The sequence below is a fragment of the Cetorhinus maximus genome, chromosome 24 (genome assembly GCF_964194155.1).
Source record: "Cetorhinus maximus chromosome 24, sCetMax3.hap1.1, whole genome shotgun sequence".
Taxonomy (NCBI): Eukaryota; Metazoa; Chordata; class Chondrichthyes; order Lamniformes; family Cetorhinidae; genus Cetorhinus; species Cetorhinus maximus.
Genome location: NC_135902.1, coordinates 21,567,371 through 21,588,958, shown reverse-complemented (window position 1 = coordinate 21,588,958; position 21,588 = coordinate 21,567,371). Strand labels below are relative to the sequence as shown.

Here is a 21,588-nt window from a genome sequence, read left to right as displayed (position 1 = left end):
GGCTGGTTGGGTTGAATGGCCTGTTTCTGTGTAATTCTATCCTATCAATTCCTTTAATGATATTAAACATTTTGTTTGGATCACCCCTTAATCTTCAAAGTTCAGCTTCAACTTTTATGTCCTTGGTTTCATTTGCAGGTACCAAGGTTGGGTTTCAGGAAGACCGCTACATGCTTCGCCAAAGCAACCTCAACTCCCTGGACACGCCAATGGTTCGGACAAACAAGCCAGTTGGAACAGACATAGTAAGGTGGAAGGTGACAGACAATGTGCACAAAGAATCGACTAAACAGTATCAGGCAACCAACCCCAATGATACTAGTGAGTATTGAGGAAGCTCTAGGCATTTCAGAATGGGAAGGGGTGGTAAAGCTACATAATGGTTTTTAAAGTGGCATTTGAGTGTTTTCTCTGTTAAAACAGCCCTTTGGGATATCTGTGTTAGTCTGTGTCATCCAGCAACAATTACTTACATTTATATAGCGCCTTTAACACAGTAAAATGTCTCAAAATGCTTCCCTGGAGCATAATCAGTTAAAAATTGACATCAAGTCACAAAAGCCATCATCAAAAGTTTAGTCAAAGACTTAGGTTTTAAGGACCATCTTAATAGAGGAGAGAGAGAAAGAGAGATAGAGAGGTGGAGAGCTTAGAGCCTAGATGCTGAAAGCACAGCCACCAATAATGGAACAAGAGGCCAAATTAGAGGAGCACAGGAGGAGTAATGGATCAGGATAGGTAAAGATCTTTCAATGTTGCGCAGCCAATGGAATTCCAAAAGCCAGGAATGTGAGAGCTACGCGATGTATGCCACTGTCATGAACCACCATTTTTGTTTTGTAGTTTCCCCATTTTTAATCTCCCAACAAGAGTAGATTTTTAACTTGTATTGAATCCTATCTTAAAACACTATTGGAACGTTTACAGTCATAGAGGAAAAAAACAAATGGCCACTTTTATGTGTGGCTTTGTGTCTTACCCGTTTCATGCCCAGCAATACACTGGTTCAACAGCACAAGAGAAAGGTCCGAAATCCAACCTCATACAATATGGAAAACTACAATATCTCTATTAGAAGAAGGAGTCTTCAACCTTGGTGCAGACATGCTGAGCATTGGAATTTTTGTGCTAGCCTATCTAAGCTAGGAAAGGCAATAGTAGTGGTATTGTCGCTGGACTAGTCATCCAGAGATTTATGGTAATGCTCTGAGGACTCGGGTTCAAATCCACCACGGCAGATGGTGGAATTTGAATTCAATAAAAATCTGGAATTAAAAGTCTAATGATGACCATGAAACCATAGTCGATTGTTGTAATCGACGAACCAGACGACTGCCTGGTTCACTAATGTCCTTTAGGGAAGGAAACCTGTCATCCCTTACCTGGCCTGGCCTACATGTGACTCCAACAATATGGTTGACTCTTAAATGCCCTCTGAAATGGCCGAGCAGTTGTATCAAAACCGCTACAAAGTCTCAAAAAAGGAATGAAACCGGACAGACCACCCGGCATCGACCTAGGGCACCAGAAATGACAGTGGCAAACTCAGCCCTGTTGACCCTGCAAAGTCCTCCTTACTAATATCTGGGGGCTAGTGCCAAAATTGGGAGAGCTGTCACATAGACTAGTCAAGCAACAGCCTGACATAGTAATACTCATGGAATCATATCTTACAGATAATTTCCCAGACACCAACATCACCATCCCTGGGTATGTCCTGTCCCCCCAGCAGGGGTGGCGGCACAGTGATATTTAGTCAAGAGGGAGTTGCCCTGGGAGTCCTCAACATTGATTCCAGACCCCATGAAGTCTCATGGCATCAGGTTAAACATGGACAAAGAAAGCTCCCGCTGATTATCACATACTGCCGTCCCTCAGATGACAAAACGGTGCTCCTCCTTGTTGAACACCACTTGGAGGAAGCACTGAGGGTGGCAAGGGTGCAAAATGTACTCTGGGTGGGGGACTTCAATGGCTCAGTAGCACCACTACTGACCGAACTGGCCGGGTCCTAAAGGACATAGCTGCTGGTCTGGGTCTGCAGCAGGTAGTGAGGGAACCAACAAGAAGGAAAAACATACTTGACCTCATCCTCACCAACCTGCCTGCTGCAGATTGTCCATGACAGTATCGGTAGGAGTGACCACCACACAGTCGTTGTAGAGACAAAGTCCTGCCTTCACATTGAGGATACCCTCCATCATGTTGTGTGGCACTACCACCATGCTAAATGGAATAAATTTTGAACAGATCTAGCAACTCAAGACTGGACATCCATGAGACGCTGTGGGCCATCAGCAGCAGCAGAATTGTGCTTGAACACAATCTGTAGCCTCATGGCCCAGCATATCCCCCACTCTACCATTACTATCAAGCCAGAGAATCAACCTTGTTCAATGAAGAGTGCAGGAGGCATGCCAGGAGCAGCATCAGGCATACCTAAAAATGAGATGTCAACCTGGTGAAGCTATAACACAGCAATACTTGCATGCCAACAGCACAAGCAGCAAGTGATAGACAAAAGTTAAGCACAATCAGCAGATCAGATCTAAGATCTGCAGTCCTGCCACATCCAGTGGTGAATGGTGGTGAACAATTAAACAACTCACTGGAGGAAGAGGCTCCACAAATACCCCCATCGTCAATGATGGGGGAGCCCAGCACATCAGTGCAAAAGGTAAGGCCGAAGCATATGCTACAACCTTCAGCCAGAAGTGCCGAGTGGATGATCCATCTTGGCCTCCAGCATCGCAGATGCCAGTCTTCAGCCAATTCAATTCACTCCACGTGACATGAAGAAACGGCTGAAGGCACTAGAGAATGCAAAGGCTATGGGCTCTGGCAATATTCCGGCAATAGTCCTGAAGACTTGTGCTCCTGAACTTGCCGCGCCCCTAGCCAAACTGTTCCAATGCAGCTACAACACTGGCATCTACCTGACTATGTGGAAAATTGCCCAGGTATGATCTGTACACAAAAAGCAGGACAAATCCAACCTGGCTAATTACTGCCCATCAACCTACTCTCGATCATCAGTAAAGTAATGAGAGGGGTCATCAACACCTATCAAGCGGCACTTGCTTAACAATAACCTGCTCACTGACACCCAGTTTAGATTCCGCCAAGGCCACTCAGCTCCTGACCTCATTACAGCCTTGGTTCAAACATGGACAAAAGAGCTGAACTCCAGAGGTGAGGTGAAATTGACTGCCCTTGATATCAAGGCCGCATTTGACCAAATGTGGAATCAAGGAGCCCTGGCAAAACTGGAGTCAATGGGAATCGGGGGAAAACTCTCCACTTGTTGGAATCATACCTAGCACAAAGGAAGATGGTTGTGGTTGTTGGAGGTCAGTCATCTCAGCTCCAGAACAACACTGTAGGAGTTCCTCAGGGTAGTGTCCTCGGCCCAACCATCTTCAGCTGCTTCATCAATGACCTTCCTTCCATCATAAGGTCAGAAGTGGGGATGTTTGCTGATGATTGCACAATGTTCAGCACTATTCGCAACTCCTCCGATATTGAAGCAGTCCATGTCCAAATGCAGCAAGACCTGGACAATATCCAGTCTTGGGCTGACAAGTGGTAAGTAACATTCGCGCAACACAAGTGCCAGGCAACGACCATCTCAAACAAGAAAGAATCAAACCACCGTCCCTTGGCATTCAACGGCATTACCATCACTGAATCCTCCACCATCAATATCCTGGGGTTTATCATTGACCAGAAACTGAACTGGACTAGCCATATAAATACTGTGGCTACAAGAGCATGTCAGAGGCTAGGAATCCTGCGACGAGTAACTCACCGCCTGACTCCTCAAAGCCTGTCCACCATCTACAAGGCACAAGCCAGGAGTGTGATGGAATACTCCCCACTTGCCTGGATGAGTGCAGCTCCCACAACACTCAAGAAGTTTGACACCATCCAGGACAAAGCAGCATGCTTGATTGGCACCACATCCACGAACATTCAGACCCTCCACCACCAACGCACAGTGGCAGCAGTGTGTACCATCTACAAGATGCACTGCAGGAATTCACCAAGGCTCCTTAGACAGCACCTTCCAAACCCACGACCACTACCATCTAGAAGGTCAAGGACAGCAGATAGATGGGAACACCACCACCTGGAAGTTCCTCTCCAAATCACTAACCATCCTGACTTGGAAATATATCGCCGTTCCTTCACTGTCACTGGGTCAAAATCCTGGAACTCCCTTCCTAACAGTACTGTGGGTGTACCTACACCACATGGACTGCAGCGGTTCAAGAAGGCAGCTCACCACCACCTTCTCAAGGGCAACTTGGGATGGGCAATAAATGCTGGCCTAGCCAGCAAAGCCCACATACTGTGAATGAATTTTTTTTTAAAAGTCAATGCACATTCCCATTCTGAATGAGCCTGATACAAGACCAAGCAGGACCCAGGTTCAATCCCTGGACTGTGTTAATTTATCCCATTGTTGTTTGGAGTATGACAACAAATGACTGAACTCACGGCCGCTTAATATCACCACCTCCTTAGTAACAATGAGCACCTCAACACAACAGAGCTCCTAACACTCAGCATTGCTATGGCAAAAAGGAAGGTATATTTCCTTCATCGCCTTGCCATTTGAACAAACTCACCCAAATATGGGCATGAATGTTCCATGTTTGCCCATCACTTCTAGAGGAAAATTTCTTAATTGACTGCATTGATCACTCACCATGCCCATCCTGGTATTGTCCGCAAATTGATGAGAATTAGGGACAAAAAGTTAGCCTACCAAGTCACCATTCTGTTCTGTTAGGGAAGTGTGACAGGGATAAAGTGTGACACTTAAGAAAGTGACACTAATTGCAAGACTTCTAAAATAGCAACAGATAATTCTGCCCAATTTGCTTTCCTTGTTGAACTTTGAAACTTTACCAGTATTTTCTGATCCCGTTCCACTTTTTGCTCTTAGTTCTGTACAATCTGTCACTGCGAGCAGCCCGAATATTCAATGATGAGCTGAGAAAACCGGACTCACCAGAGTTTAATCAACAGCGGCATATGGTGGAGGAGAATGTAAGTATGTACGGATGTGTGACAGTGTATTCACCAGGACTCTATGGAGTGTGTGCCCTCACCCATTGCCTCTTTTCATTTTGCCATCTCAGTTTTTTTTTAACTGCCCATCCAACATATACTTTCTCCGGTTTAAAAACTAATTTCTTTATTGCAGTTAATCCAAACGCAGCAAGTAATCTTTTATCAAAGTTTCTCGCAATATATTAAAATTCAGTTTTATCCCTAACATTAGTCAATCTCCTGTGGCCTTATTCACGATGATTCAATCCCCATTTCAGAATTGTACAATCTGTCTTCAATTTTATTATTCATCATAAATCCCAGTGTCCCAATTTATAGTGAAAACTGCCTATGCAAACTTTCATCCATGGTAGCGTGACATGTTTACATGGGCAGTTTCCATTGTAACTGTGGGCATCATAATTTATAATGAAAAAGGTTTACAAGAGTTTGCACAGATGCATGATTTTTAATATTGTGTTCACTTTATATATTATCTTAACAGCATTAAAAACTCTTTTGAATGTGAACTCCACCTTTAATGTGTAATGGTAGTGCCAAGCGTGACACTAAGTTGTATAGAACAGAAAGACTGAGGTTGTAGATCCAAATGCAGTTACTGGAGGCAGTTCAATTTGCCCTTCTTGGGGTAAGAAATAACTAGCCGGGATTCTGTTTCCTGATCTCCCTCCATTGAGTTTTGTTAACGGTGAGGACAGGATTGGGCTCAGCTGGGATGCCCACTGCGACCAAACAGTTTGGGACACTCATGTGAAGAATGAGCATTTGGTTGAGGTACTGCTATCTGTCTGTGAGAGTGAACCGGAGAATTAGGAGGTGGAAATATAGAGCAAAATTAAATTTTTCTGTGGGACATGACTTACAATGTTTGGCCAATGCATTAGAACCCCCAGAAAACACTGCTGTACAATAGCGATGGCTGATTCTACCAAGACCTACAGCTAGCTGAATACATAGCCACACACTACATCACCAGGAGGATTCACGACAATCAGACAGCATCCACAGTCCAGGTTTTCTGAATGGCTATGTAGGTGCTGTAAGTAACCAAGATGTTGTACAAGAATATAAGGAAAATCAGGGGTGAGAAATGGCAATTCAACTCATCACAAACCCTCCCTCTGTTTTTTCAACTCTCCAACTGCAGCTCCCTCCCTAGGTTCTGTGGTATTGGTGCTGGTGTGCAGTTGGATTTGTGCAGGGGGAGGTGACTTGTCCATGCATATCACATTCATTGTCAGTGTTCTGGAGTGACATTGACAAGCTGGTGTAACAGTTCATATTGCATTCAAAAGGCAAGCTAGAAAGTACATGAGGAATAAAGGAATAGGAGGATAGGCTGATAGGATGAGATGAAGAAGGTTGTGGGGAGCATAAACACTGGCACAAGCCAGTTGGATAGTGGCCTGTTTTTGTGCTGTAAATACTGTGTAATTCAATGAATGTTTCATATTATGACTGACTTCTGATCTATGTGACTTTAGCTCAATGAAGCATACAAATCTGTCCCAGGTTTCCAGCCAGTGCGAAAAACCAAATTTAGGTAAGGACTCTTCCTTAAATCTCGAGTCTCCCAGTTATTGTGTGTGTGCATCTCTCTCTCTTTCCGTTCTCCCTGTGCTTCTCTCAATAACGTCAACCACACCATCTAGGTTTGGTATAAAAATCATGAGCCATTATTTTTATCGAACATAGCCCAATGTAGATCGACAGTTCGTTTATAAACCTTGTTAGTGGCTTATTTAATCTCTAACAGACTAGAGCTCTTCACAAAAATTATATCCCTGCATCTGAAAATGCTTTATAAAAAAAACTTTTTAAAAATCCTACTAGTTATCCTCACGTGTTAAAGATGGATCCGCCCTCACACTATTGGCTGAAACAGCTGCCTCCTTATAGAATGAAACCTAATCCACAAGTCAAAGCTTCATGTATTAATATATTAAAATACATTAATCTACAGTGGAGTCACCATTATCACCTCCAAATTTGAGTTATTCAAACTATGATAGTGGCAGTTAAGTTAATACAAACATATGAACATAACTGACAGGTCAGGATCCTCTGATCCATCCACCCTGTCCCTCACAATTGTGATACCTTGTGTATGGCTATGTATACACTTTCCATCCACAAAATGTAAAGGTTTCAATTATCAATTTCAATAATCAATTTTAATAATTATTTTCATTTGCAATATCTTGAAATTAGTTAATATAAGAAATGAACATAGACATGCAGAATAATAAATACTTAGTGAACAGCTGTGCTGCTTTTTTAGTACCAATAGACAACAATTTATAATTCTACAGAGCTGCATACGCAGGGGCACATCTCAAATTGCTTTACATTGAAGAGTGCAAAACAGTGGATGCTAAACAGGAGATAAGTTTAACAATAATGATTAAGCTGCCAAATGAAAGGTACAATAGAGGAAACATTTATTTTGAGAGCTTTTTAAAAGCAGAGGATGGAGAAAACTGAATAAAGAGGTTAATATTAATTTTATATTAATTGAGTGATTAATTGTATTCAGGTGGTGGTAATTAACTGGAGATTCACTTGTGCTCCCAGTAAAATTGTGGTTGTTGGGTTTAGAGGTGTCTGTTTGTAATGTATATCCCTGTAAACAAAAGCTTATAGACTGTAGAAAAATTAGACTCCAGTTGTAAGCTTCATCACCTGGATTGGAACAGGCAGGAATGTAATGATTAAATGAGGGGCCATCAATAATGATGAAAATTTTAAGAAGTTTGGTCTTAGAGGAGTAGGAGGGATCTGCAGGAATTTGAAAATTAGGCCAAAAATTTAAGTCAGCTCCCTAGGACTTCCTCAGTGAGGCCGAGAGAGAGAAAGACAGCACTAGCAATACACACCCACCCCACCACTCACCTAGTCTCCAGACTTTCCGCCACAGGATACCTCTTTTTGAAACAGCCAGCAGCAGCTTTAATCTAATCAGTGATTAACAGACAGAGTCAGAAATCCAACCAAGAATTGATTGGAAGGTGACAGGCAGTGCACCTACAATTTTCGACTCTTCCCTCATAGCACGCCAGCCATCACATCACAGGTGAAGATTCAATAGATACACCCTATATAGTTGATCCACTGTGACTTTGAATACATTTTTTTTTGTTTAGATTGCCTCTTTTTTTCTGGCCTGTAACTGCTTGTTGCTTCCCACTTTAATTCTTTCTGCCCATCCTCTCTCTTTCTGTTTCTCCCCTAGTCTTTTTCTCACATATATTTGAAAAAATAACAACAAGCAGGGAGTGAGTTCAAGATTGTAAATACGGGCTTTGAGCAATTGTTTTTGGTTATGAAGTCACCTGACATTCTGCAATCACAATCATAGTATGAATTACCCAAGTAATAAGTTTGATTAGTTTAGTGCTAGTGTAAATTGAGTGTAAAAACAAAAAGCTAAAAGCTACTGCGGATGCTGGAAATCCAAAACAAAAACAGAATTACCTGGAAAAACTCAGCAGGTCTGGCAGCATCGGTGGAGAAGAAATCAGTTAACGTTTCGAGCCTTTTCGAGCCACTGAAGGGTCGTGAAGGCTCGAAACGTTAACTGATTTCTTCTCCACCGATGCTGCCAGACCTGCTGAGTTTTTCCAGGTAATTCTGTAAATTGAGTGTATGTTAGTATCATCGTTATATTACTGCAGTAGTGTTCCAGAGACCTGGACTAATAATCCAGAGTACGTGAGTTTAAACCCATCGCGGCAATTTGAGAATTTCAATTTTGTTGTAAAATTTGGAATTATTTAAAGTGACCATGAATGTTGTAAAAACCCAACTGGTTTACCAGTGTCCTTTAGGGGTAAAAACACTTGCTGTGTTTAATTTTGATCCCAATTCCTGTCTCACATTCACATCCAATCTACGCAAACAATTCTGTTTTTTAGCTGACAGTATTTGCAAATGTTCCCTTTCACCATAAGGTCATGCAAACTAGATCATTGAGTTAAACACCATCAGTAATAATTTGATTCTCTAACTTAATCACATTTTCTTTCCTATTAGCCAGTCTTTCCTTCCTGTGTTTTATTTCAAAACTACAAACTTGAATTGGGAGAAGGAAACCCATTTCAATTTGCAGGTGTTGGGATACCTTTAAGTTACTGTATAATCACTCAGACAAGAACACTGCAAGTTCTGCTCTTAACAATTTAAGTCATTGTCAGTATTAGGAAACCATATATGCCAACCAGCCATATTTTACAGTCAATATTGTGGATTCCCCACCCACATTTGTGATCAAAAGTTGCCATTAGATCCATCCCCCATCACTGCTGCAGTTGGAAATTCTCATGCTAATTTTGCAAGATCTCCTGTTCACAGGATGTATCAAGCACCAACCCCAGAATAGAATCAGAGAGAAACACATTGGCAAGATATGGAACAGGAGGAGGGTGAAAGTGTCAGTATGAATTGGGAAAATGAACTAGCTCCCCAAACAAATCAACAGCAGAAAAATCAAGAGGTTTCAAATTTCACAAGATTGTTAATGAGACTAGATTTGTCTGAGATGCATGTTTATGCCAATCAAATTGAGAGATGGCATAACTACTCTCTTTCCTTTCTCTCTGTGCCTCTCTCTCCCCTCTCTGTGCATTCTTTCTCCCCCTCTCTATCTCCCTGTGCTTCTCTCTCCGTCATGTCATATATTATAGTTTGGCAGTGGTTGTGAACACTGAGAACTGAGAATTTATCTGATTCAACACTTAAAATTATTTTTGTGTTTTTTAGACTTCAACCAAATGCTGGAAAGAGGTAAGTAATTTCTTGACATCCTCGACCTAGCCAGTGGTCATATTGCACCCTCAGACTGCTCTTGCCCTGTCATTTATGAATTATTACTGTCCATCCACCAACCTGCACTCCAGTTCTAAGCTGATATTCACAACCGTGGCCTCTCTTGTGTGGCTCACTCTGAAACACAAACTTTTTAAAATCACCTTTTCTCTATTTAAAGTGCTGATGTATCACAGTGGGCCTGATCCACACGCGCCAGTTGACCTTTGGTACTTCAAGCATGTGCCGTTCTTGAGTGTCACTGGCGATTTGAATATAGAACCTATCATAACTCTGCTTGATCCTGTTCTCACCTACCATCAGGAATCACCAAATCACCTGAAATCATCAAACATCAAAATAAAAAACAAAAGAAAAGAAAGACTTGCATTTGTATTGTGCCTTTTTGAAGTGTAGTCACTGCTGAAATGTAGGAAACACAGCAGCCAGTTTGCGCACAACAAACTCCCACGAACAGTAAATGCAATAAACTACCAGATCGTCTATTTTAATTTTGGTTGAGGTATAAATATTGGCCAGGATACCAGGGATAACTCCCCTTGCTCTTCTTTGAAATGATGCCAAGGAGTATTTATATCCACCTGAGAGGTTTAGCATCTCACCTGAAGGACGAATCCTCCGACAGTGCAGCACTCCCCTCAGTACTGCCCTGGGTCTGTCAGCCTGGATCGTGTGCTCAAAGCTCTAGAGTGGGAACCTTGAGCATATCATCCTGTTGTAGCTACAGTGCTATTGTTGAGCCAGATCTGAATCCGCAGCCTGTCAGTGAGTATAACACAGTACCTTCATGATCTCTGCTTTTACCCACAAGGACATCGAGAAGGATTAAATACAAAATGTACCATCCTTTGATAAACTGAAGGTGCTGGACAGGTTATCAAGGCTGCAAAAAGCTGTTGATTCTTTGATATTTTGTGCTTCCCAGTATATTTTGAGAGGTATTGGGCCTTATTAACATTTGTTATACAGCCCTACCTCAAGAGCAGGCAGTGATGCAGTAGCTTCAGGGTTATGGGGTCAATATTTACATAGAATCCTAAAGAACAGAAGGAGGCCATTTGGCCATAGTATCTGTTCCAGCTATATGAAATAACCAATTACACCAACAGTAACCCACCCCACCCCCCCCTCCCCCCCTCCATCCACCCACCACTCTTACCCCATAGCCTGGCATTTTGGTTTCCTTTTCAAATATTTATCCAATTTCCCTTTTGAAAGTTACTATTCAAACTGCTGCTACCATCCTTTCAGGTAGTAGATTCCAGATCATAAATTGCCGTGTAAAAAAATTCTCTTCATTTCCCCTCTGGTTCTTTTGCCAATGATCTTCTATTTGTGGTCTTTTTATCAACCCTCCTGCCAATGGGAACAGATTCCACCCCCCACATCAACTCTGGTAAAACCCCTCAGAATTTTGAAAGCCTCTATCAAATCCCCCAAACCCCCGCCACCTAACCTTCTCTGTTCTAAGGAGAACAATCCCAGCTTCTCCAGTCCCTCTACAGAACTGAAGTGTGTGCTTGATAATTCTGACTATTTTTCACCACAGGCAGGACCTGACTATCATCGACACACAATTACCTGCCTTTCGTTCAGCAGAGAAGCAGATCATGAATATAACTGAAGAAAAGGTTAACTTGGAAGCCTTCAACAGTCTGAAAGTTTGCCCCGGCTACTACACGGTGGCAACTGATCGAGGTGAGATTAAAGCAGGGAAACATAGCTTGCCCAACTGTTCATGGGATTTTTTCCTTCAGGAAAATTTGGGAATGGGATCTATGGAGTAGATCACTGGGAAAATTGGGGGCAGGGTGTATGGAGTGGATCACTAGGACTGGAAGTTGACTGTATGGAGTGGATCACTAGAACTGGGATTGACTGCGGAGTGGATCACTAGGACTGGGATTGACCATATGGAGTTAATCACCAGGACTGGAACGATCTTTGGAACTCTTTTCCCCAGAGAGCGGTGGAGGAAGGATCATTGAATATTTTTAAGGCACAGATAGATAGATTCTTGACTAACAACGGAGTCAAACGTTATCGGGGGTAGGCGGAATGTGGAGTTGAGAGAGGCCACAATCAGATCAGCCTGATCTTATTGAACGGTGGAGCAGGCTCGAGGGGCTAAATGACCTACTCCTAATTCGTATGTTCATATGACTGGGATTGACTGTATGGTGTGGATCACTAGGACTAGGGTTGAATGTGTGGACTGGATCTCTAGATATCTATAAACTTATTATTCCATGACTGTGACAATGATAGAGAGAGCTGTGTAACCTAAATGGATTCTCAGGTCTGTCCCTATACCTATAGGGATTTAATGATTTAAGAGCAAGTGTTTGAGTGTAAGGAGCATGTCTGATAGTCATCATCTATGTTCCTTGGCCCCTTGCAGATGCTCATGGGCAGGTGGAGTTCCAGGATGGGGTCGAATCCATTGATGTACGGGTTCCACTCTTTGTAAAGGATGAAGATGATGATGAAAAGCATTTGCAAGTGGAGGCTGTGGATGTTCCAAAGGGGAATGCAGAGATCGACCAGCGATTTGTGTACATCACCATCATCAAAGAAGCCTGTACGTCTATGGGAAACTTGCCTCGGCCTAGATAGTTCCACAGTTCGCCTTGGCCCCCTGTCGTTCAGCTCATTCAGCCAAGCCCCATTCTAGTTCTCTCAGTTCTGTCCATTCGTCTTCATATTGACATACTTCTCTCGAGATTATTTTCCTCACTATTTGCTTCTGAAGTGCTAAAAGGCCAGTACTTCACTGCATGGCCATTCTTTATGACTGAGGCTGGATGGCGCTCAGTTCAACTGTGAGAGGCATCACAGCCTGGCAGAGTTCAGTCCTTGCCCGAGGGTGCATGTATGTGCTGTCTGACAGGAGCTGGTGGATTGTGACCAGGAGTACTGAGGCCGTTTGTGGTGCTCCCAATTATCAGTTATATTTGCAAGCCTGGGGATGAATGGTGCTTCTTCTGGCCTGGATATCTCAGCGCCAGGCTACTGAGTGTAATTATCAAATGAGCCATCACAGAGTCTAGCTGTTGAGTTAGCCACCTTATCCCTCTTTTTCCTCAATCCGGGCTATGGGTTTACCAACAGAAGTTGCCCCTCACTCAAGTGGCCATTTACAATCGATGAATTTAGGCAGCAAGTGCCAAAAGGACATTCGATCATGGAAGGCATTGCAGCTGAGCCTGCGCATGTGCCCACTCCGACATCCTCGCCCACTCTCTCTTCCTAGCAGTCATTCTGGGAACTCCACTGGCTTCTGCCAATTGGCTGATGTAACTCCAGTAGGAGATCACGAAAGCATTGTGACTGGTGAGTGAACTCCCAGTGCTTGTCTTTCCCTCCACTATTTGACATGTGTGTGTTTCTGCTCTTTCCAGCAGCCAAAAGCATTATCACCTTCCTGCAACCATCCTACACATACCAGCGGCAGGACAAAGTGGCTAAAATACCCCTGTTCCGGGAGATAATGGAGGATGGACGCACACAGGTCTCCTACAGGACGAGAGATCTCACCGCCAGGGATGGCAAGGTATGACTGACACAAGTAATTTGGGGTGTCCTATATAAGTCCAGTTCTCACTGGATGCTATCTATTTTGAGCAAGCTACAACCAATGGCCTTTTCTACATATGGTGACTATAGTCTCCACATTACACTTGGAGTGCTATGCACAGTTTTGCAAGGGCTGGATTTTTGTCTCCCAATGGAGGCAGGAATCAGGTCAGGAAATCTGAAGTTTGGATGTTTCTGGCTGCTAAAACAAATTTCCTCTACCTTCTTGACTTTGCACTATTTTTGTGTCATCTTTTTGTAGGTTGGGAAGGCCTTGGCTGCAAATGCCCATGCACCTTTTCTGAGGTCAGAGTCACCATTGTGAGGATCGTGGGAAATTTGAATTCCCTTCCACCACCCCTCCCAAGTCCCTGTGGTTCACCCCACACACCCCCCCCACAACCAAATCAGCCTTGCTATTTCTGTATAATAAAGCAAAATACTGTAGATGCTGGAAACCTGAAATAAAAACAGAAAATGCTGGGAAAACGCAACATGCCTGACAGCATCTGTGGACAGAGAAACAGCCCTTCTTCAGAGCTAAGTAGAAGTTCTATTTAGCTCTGAAGAAGGCTCATATGGACTCGAAACGTTAACTTTGTTTCTGCTATATCTGTATTGTGGTGTGGGTTTTGGAAGCCCTGCCCCATTGATTGCTGGCAATCTGCTTTGAAATGGAAATGAAACACCACTGGCAGCTTAAAAAAGGCCACCTGGTTTTTCAGTTTCAATGCACTCCATTGTTTACATTTTTCAGGGTTTGTTTTGATAGCTGGGGCTGTTGTGAGTGCTTGGCTGAGTTTCAAAAGCTCCAGAACTACTTATCTCAGCAGGGGCTATGCTCGCATTTGAGTGACAGTTTTACAAGGTGATTAAAAGATTATCTTTGATGTGGTAAGTGGCTAAATGATTTTTACAACAGATTGACCACTTGTAGAGATTTACATTTTTTTAATAGCTTTTATGAATTAGGGTTTTTTTCAGTATGACGTGTTTTTGAATAACAGCACTGTTAGATTGTTAGAAGTTTATTTTTTTAATCCCCATATCAAAGACACATGAGGTGTGTCCATAGCAGATACTGGGAGAATGGCATGTAGGGGTTGTGGGGGTCTGTGAGGGAGCATTTGGACTATGAGGGGTCATGGAAGGGGTCATGGATTGGCATGGAGTATATGAGGAGATATGAGGGGCACAAAAGGGGCATGAGGAAGTAGAATGGGTGGCATGGGGATATGAGAGGGCATGGTGCCCTCTATGTGGGGGTATGGAGCTCTCCTTGAGGAGGCATGGGGAGTATGAAAGGGCAGGATCAATATGAAGGGGCATAGAGGGCATTGGGAGTATGAGGGCCATGATGGGGCATAGAGATATGGGGGTGGCCTGAATTTGGGTGAGGGATGAGGAGTGAGGTTTAGGAGACATAAGAACAATGTTGGGACCTGCTGTCTCTGAGAACTGAGACAGGCCTTCTAACCAACCCGCCTTCACACCTGCACTCTGCACTCCTCCCCACATCTCTCAGAGACAAGAATATGACAGGAATGGGGTTCGAAAGTGAGCTTGAGTTTCAGAAGCTGCAAAAGCCACACTAAAGTTTTCCCAGCCTGAATCAAAAATCAGGGTCCTGATCTCCCTATTACAAAGTGATGTAGAGGCAGTGGGGAAAGTGCAAAAATGGTTGATTAGAATGATACCAAAACTGAGAGACTATGCATATCAGAATATATTGAACAGGCTGGGGCTCTTTTCTCTAGAAAAGAGAAGACTGGGGAGTGCTGATTAAGGTTTTTAAAATCGTAAATTGGTTCATGTTTCCACCTATGGGGGAATCCAAAATTTGGGGCAATAAATATAAGATGGTCACTAATAAATACAATAGAGAATTTAGGAAGAACATCTTCATCCAGTGAGTGCCTGCCACTACATTGAGTAATTGAGAGTGAATAGCATAAAGACAGCTTTAAGGTGAAGATAGATAAACACATGAGGGAGCATGGAATAGAAGGATATCCTGATAGGGTTAGATAAAGTAGGGTGGGAGGAGGGTCATTTGGAGCATAAACACCAGCATAGAGCTGTTGGGCTGAAAGACCTCTTTCTGTGTTGTAAATTCTACATTTTAATTCCAAAGGTGCCATGTTTCTGATGTGATTAAATGAAGGCCCCATCTGCCCTCTCCACTGGATGTAAAAGATCCCTTAGGCATTGTTCAAAGAAGAGTTGGGGTATTCTTCTGGTGTCCTGGCTAAAATTTATCCCGCAAACAACATAATAAAAAAAAAACAGAGATTTGGTCATTATCACATTGCTGTTTTTTTCAGAAGTTTCCTGTACACAAATTGGCTGCTGCATCTCCTGCAATTACAACACTGTCTACTCTTCAGGAAGTGCTTCATTGTCTGTAACTGTCTGTAATGGCAGAGCCCAGAATATTCAAGGGGCCCAGGCCTCAGGATGCCTTATTGCCTCTCTGATCTCAATATGTATTACATAAGAACCTAAGAATTAGGAGCAGGAATAGACCATATGACCCCTTGAGCCTGCTCCACTGTTCAGACACAATCATGGCTGCTCTTCTGCCTCAACTCCACTTCCCTCTCCTCATATCCCTTGATTTCCTGAGAGATGAACAATCTATCTCAGCCTTAAATATACCCAACTATGGAACATCCACAACCCTCCAGGATAGAGAATTCCAAAGATTCACAACTGTCTGAGTGAAGGAATTTCCGTGTTGTAAATGATCCATCCCTTATCCTGAGATTGTGCCCCCTGTGTTCTAGATTCCCCAGCCAGGGGAAACAACCTTTCAACCTGTCAAGCCCCTTCAGAATCTTATATTTTTCAGTGAGATCACAGGATGGATTTTCACTATCGAGGAGGGTAGCTTGAGTCTAGAAATTTCCCAACTTGCCGGACTCTCCTCAGTAAAAAGTACCACAAATAACTCAATTTTCGCTCCAGGGGAGCAGGTGTGGGATCAAGCTGGGCCTGCTGATCCTAGAAACAGAGCACAGGCAGCCACGGGGGCAGGCAAGTGCCAAGTTGTGCCAGTTGGAAGGCCCGCCTTGGTTCTCCAGGACTTCATCCCAGTTGTTTCAGAAGCTATTGGCCCTCTCGGCCTCACCCCTTAAACACCCTCATCCTCCCCACCCATGTCCCATGACCCCTCGTACCCTCTGTGCCAATTCATACCACCTCACTCACCCTCATGGCCTCTCAGACTCTTCATGAGGCCTCAATAGCCACTCATCCTGTACCCACCATGGACAGACCTCAGGAGCCATATGGAGATTTAAAAAACTTCTAACAATCTAATACAGCTTTCATTCCTACACACTTATAATGAAAAAACTCCCCTCCATAAAATCCATTCAATGCTTTTAAATCTCCTCAAGTGGTTAATCCCTTATAAAAACAAACTTCTATTTAGGCTCCACATCAAAGACATCCAATCCTTTAATAGCACCTTTAAATTGTCAATAAAACTGTAAACTCAGAAACCCCTGATGTGATAATTGTAGCTTTTGAAACTCAGCTGAGCATTCATAATTGGGCAGGGGAGGTGGTGGCATAGTGGTATTGTCACTGGGCTAGTATTCCATATACCCAGGGTAATGCTCTGGGGACCTGGGTTTGAATCCCACCACATCAAATGGTGAAATTTGAATTCTGTAAAAATTCTGGAATTAAAAGTCTAATGATGACCATGGGCAGAATTTTGCCCCTGTCCGGCGGGAACACGACCACCGCCCGCGATCGGGGCCCGACTGTGAATTCACGCTGGTGGGCCAATTAAGGCCCATCCAACACGAAACGTGAGCAACAGCGCTCAGCACTGCCTGTGCGGGTAGGGGGAGCGGGGCGAGCGTGAACTTCGCACATGCACGCTTGAGAATCTCCCTGCAGCTCAAAGCTGTCTTAGGGAGATGAAGAATTTTCAAAAAAAATGAAGATATGAAAAATGTAATAACTGTCACATGAGCGGGGACATGTTATTAATTAAATTTTAAATTTTTTATTTTTATTAGCTTTAGGAAACCTCATCCCACCCGTGGATAATTCCCTGTCACCCGGGTATCCACTCTCTGTCATCTTAGAATCATAGAATGATACAACACAGGTGGTCGTTCAGCCCATTGTGCCTATGCCTGCTCTTTCAAAGAGTTATCCAAACTTTCCCTGCTTTTTCCTCATCGCTCTGTAAATATTTCCCTTTGAGTATTTACCCATATCTCTTTTAAAGATATTACTGAATCTGCTTCCCTTCAGGCAATGCATTCCAGATACCTATCAACTTTTAAAAAATTCATTCATGGGATCTGGGCATTGCTGGCTAGACCAGCATTTATTGCCCATCCCTAATTGCCCTTGAGAAGGTGGTGGTGAGCGGCCTTCTTGAACCGCTGCAGTCCATGTGGTGTAGGTAGGAAGGGAGCTGTTAGGAAGGGAGCTCCAGGATTTTGACCCAGCGGCGGTGAAGGAACGGTGATATATTTCCAAGTCAGGATGGTGAGTGGCTTGGAGTGGAACTACCAGGTGGTGGTGTTCCCCTGTGACTGCTGTCCTTGTCCTTCTAGAGGGTAGTGGCCGTGGGTTTGGAAGATGCTTTCTAAGGAGCCTTGGTGAGTTCCTGTAGTGCATCTTGTAGATGGTGCACGCTGCTGCCACTGTGCATTGGTGGTGGAGGGAGTGAATGTTTGTCGAAGGGGTGCCAATCAAGTGGGCTGCTTTGTCTTAGGTGGTGTAAAGCTTCTTGAGTGTTGTTGAAGCTGCACTCATCCAGGCAAGTGGAGAATATTCCATCACACTCCTGACTTGTGCCTTGTGGATGGTGGACAGGTTTTGGGGAGTCAGGAGGTGAGTTACTCGCTGCAGGATCCCTAGCCTCTGACATGACCTTGAGCCACAGTATTTATATGGCTAGTCCAGCTCAGTTTCTGGTCAATGGTAACCCCCAGTTAGTGGGGGAATTCAGCGATGGTAATGCCATTGAATGTCAACAGCAGATGGTTAGATTCTCTCTTGTTTGAGATTGTCATTGCCTGGCACTTGTGTGGCACAAATGTTACTTGCCACTTGTCAGCCCAAGCCTAGATATTGTCCAGGTCTTGCTGCATTTGAACATGGTCTACATCAGTATCTGAGAAGCTGTGAATGGTACTGAACATTGTGCAATCATCAGTGAACATCCCCACTTCTGACCTTATGACGGAAGGAAGGTCATTGATAAAGCAGCTGAAGATGGTTGGGCCTAGGACACTACCTTGAGGAACTCCTGCAGTGATATCCTGGAGCTGAGATGACTGACCTCCAACAACCACAGCCATCTTCCTTTGTGCTTCCAACCAGTGAAGAGTTTTCCCCCTAATTCCCACTGACCCCATTTTTGCTAGGGCTCCTTGATGCCACACACAGTCAAATGCTGCCTTGATGTCCCTTTGGATTTCCAGCATCCGCAGTAGCTTTTAGCTTTTTGTTTTTAGCAGCCATTCTCATCTTGTGTCACCTCTAGTTCTTTTGCCAATTGTTTCAAGGTTTGCTAACCTTCTGCCATTGGAAACAGTTTCTCCTCATTTATTCAATTACTCCTTCGTAATTTTTAACACTTCTATCAAAACTCTTAATCTCCTCTGCTCGAAGGAGAACACCTCTCTGCATCCTCTGTAAAGCCTTCACATCCTTCCTAAAGTGTGGTGCCCAGAAATGGATACAGTACTCCAACTGAGGTCTAATCAATTATTAATAAAGGTTTGGCATAACTTTCCTGCTATTAAATTCTATTCCTCTATTAATAAAGCTAAGAAAAGCATATGCTTGAGGACCCTTCTGAACTTGTCTTGCCACCTTTAAAAAATTATGTACATCTGCACCCAGTGCTCTCTGTTTTTGCACCCCCTCTAGAATTGCACCATTTATTGTATATTGGCCGGGATTTTCCAACCCTGCTGGGATCGTCCAGTCTCACTGAAAGTCAATAGCGGGGCTGGAAAATCTCAGCCATTGCCCCTCCTCATTCCTGGCACCAAAATATATCACTTCACACATCTTGCTTTTTGTCTCTTGCAGGATTACATATCAACGGAGAGCGAGGTCATATTCTACCCTGGAGAGACTCGCAAGGAGATACCCGTCTCACTCCTGGAGCAAACAGAGATTGACACACTCCTGCAAAATGGGCAGCTCAAACAATTCCGCATGGAACTGTACAAGCCCCAAAATGGAGCAAAGCTGGGGAAATTTCCTGAAACCAACGTCATCATCGCCAATGATAATGGTGTGTTCAACCTTTGCCTCGTTCTTCAGTTAACACTTTCTGCTCCCTGCATCTTTTGTTTACCACTCTTGGTCACTACCACCCACCTGCCCCCCACCCACCACTACATTCCGCCAATACAGCTAACTCTTCCTGGTTGCATTGGCCCAGGTACAGGCCATTAGTGACCGTGCCCATGCAACTGCTCTTTTGTGTGAACTGCAAACAGTGTGTGCTAAAAGGCTGTTTAACCGAGAGGTGCATCGCTGCAAGTGAGTCCAAATCTGTCCTCTTTTAACAAATATACATGTATACACACACACACACACACACATCCATCCCCATCCACACACATCCACCCACACAATCGTGCATCCTGCACCACCCCACAAACACGCACGCATACATGCACACCAACCCACGCACCCACCCACACCTACATGCAGCTGCACCCATACTGTGCCACCCCCAAAAACACACACGCACGCACACACACACACATACACACACACACTCATCCCCACGCACACACTCATCCCCACCCACACACACCAACCCACACACCCACCCACACATACATGCGGCCCCCACCCATCCCACACACACACACACACACACACAAACACACGCAGCACCACCCTTGCACACCCACATTTACAAAGACATGGGGGCACATCCTTGACCATGTGGGCACACTCCCACATGCAAGCTCACACATGCACATGCCACATGTCTGCAAAGAGCACACATGAGCATGTATGCATAAGCTTACTCTTTTTCTATCAGAGGTCACTCACTCCTTTCATAGCCCAATGGTGCTGTGGCAAACTACCACGCTCCTAATAGCACCTTGGTCTGGAACTGAACCTGGGAGCTTCTTCACGCTAATACCAGACTTAACCACCTCAGCGATTGTCAAGGGAAGTTGGCTGAACTCCACTTTTTATTACACTAACAGCAAGTAATTCGTGACTCAAACTAACTACATTGCCATAATATTGTACCAATTCAGAGCGAATCTAAGGAGACTTAGAAGAGCAATGCCCTTTCTTGGAATATTTCTATATTGCACTGGCTTTTGTCCCTCTTGCAGTGAGCTGTAAACCAGGGTAAATTTCACAAATGTGTCACAGCCAGTGGCTGAGGAGTCCAGTTCGGGATCTTCCCCATCGAAGACCTGACGAGTTTTCCTCAGATTGTCACTACACAAAACTAATCAGGAATGGGTGGGTGACCACAGCACAGAAGCAGTACAGAAGCAGAAGGGCCACATAATCATTGTATTTCAATTTATTGAATCCTTTTGATGAAAGTTTTACTGCTGCTCGGAGTGATGGACTTGTGTGTTTATGTATGTGTCTGTAAATGTTCACGTGTGTCCATGTCCATGTTTGCGTCTACCCGAATGTGAATGGGTGTGTGTGCAGGTGGACATAAGAAATAGGTGTAGTTGTAGATCATATGGCCCCTTGAGCCTGATCCACCATCCAATAAGATCATGGCTGACCTTTGCCCTCAATTCTACCTTCCCACACTTTCCCCATTTCCCTCGACTCCCTTAGTACCCAAAAGTCTATCAATTTCTGCCTGAAATTACTCAACAACTGAGTTTCTACATCTCTCTGGGTTAGACAATTCCACAAATTCACAACTGTTATGATTAGTGACCATTTAAAATAACGTTTAAAAAAAAGAAATTTGAACTTCCTGCAAATTGCTGAAAGAATGGCACAACATGATTTCACATTTTAAGATTTTTTCTGTAACATGAGGCTAAAATCACTAATGACTAAACACTATTTTTTGTATGCAACCTATACTTTAAACCACATGTTTCTCATTAGGCAACC

At 43.7% G+C, this 21,588-nt stretch overlaps 1 protein-coding gene across 5 annotated transcripts in view; it reads left to right on the top strand.

The window, feature by feature from the left end:
• Window positions 1-21,588, top strand: part of itgb4 (integrin, beta 4) — a 154,546-nt gene that overhangs the window by 83,203 nt on the left and 49,755 nt on the right. For all 5 annotated transcript variants that reach the window (XM_078570843.1, XM_078570845.1, XM_078570842.1 and 2 more), the window contains exons 20-27: window positions 139-321; window positions 4,952-5,055; window positions 6,564-6,622; window positions 9,838-9,861; window positions 11,453-11,601; window positions 12,305-12,484; window positions 13,305-13,456; window positions 19,552-19,759. In XM_078570843.1, coding sequence (XP_078426969.1) covers window positions 139-321; window positions 4,952-5,055; window positions 6,564-6,622; window positions 9,838-9,861; window positions 11,453-11,601; window positions 12,305-12,484; window positions 13,305-13,456; window positions 19,552-19,759 — 1,059 coding nt within the window. The remainder of the gene's footprint in view (window positions 1-138; window positions 322-4,951; window positions 5,056-6,563; window positions 6,623-9,837; window positions 9,862-11,452; window positions 11,602-12,304; window positions 12,485-13,304; window positions 13,457-19,551; window positions 19,760-21,588) is intronic.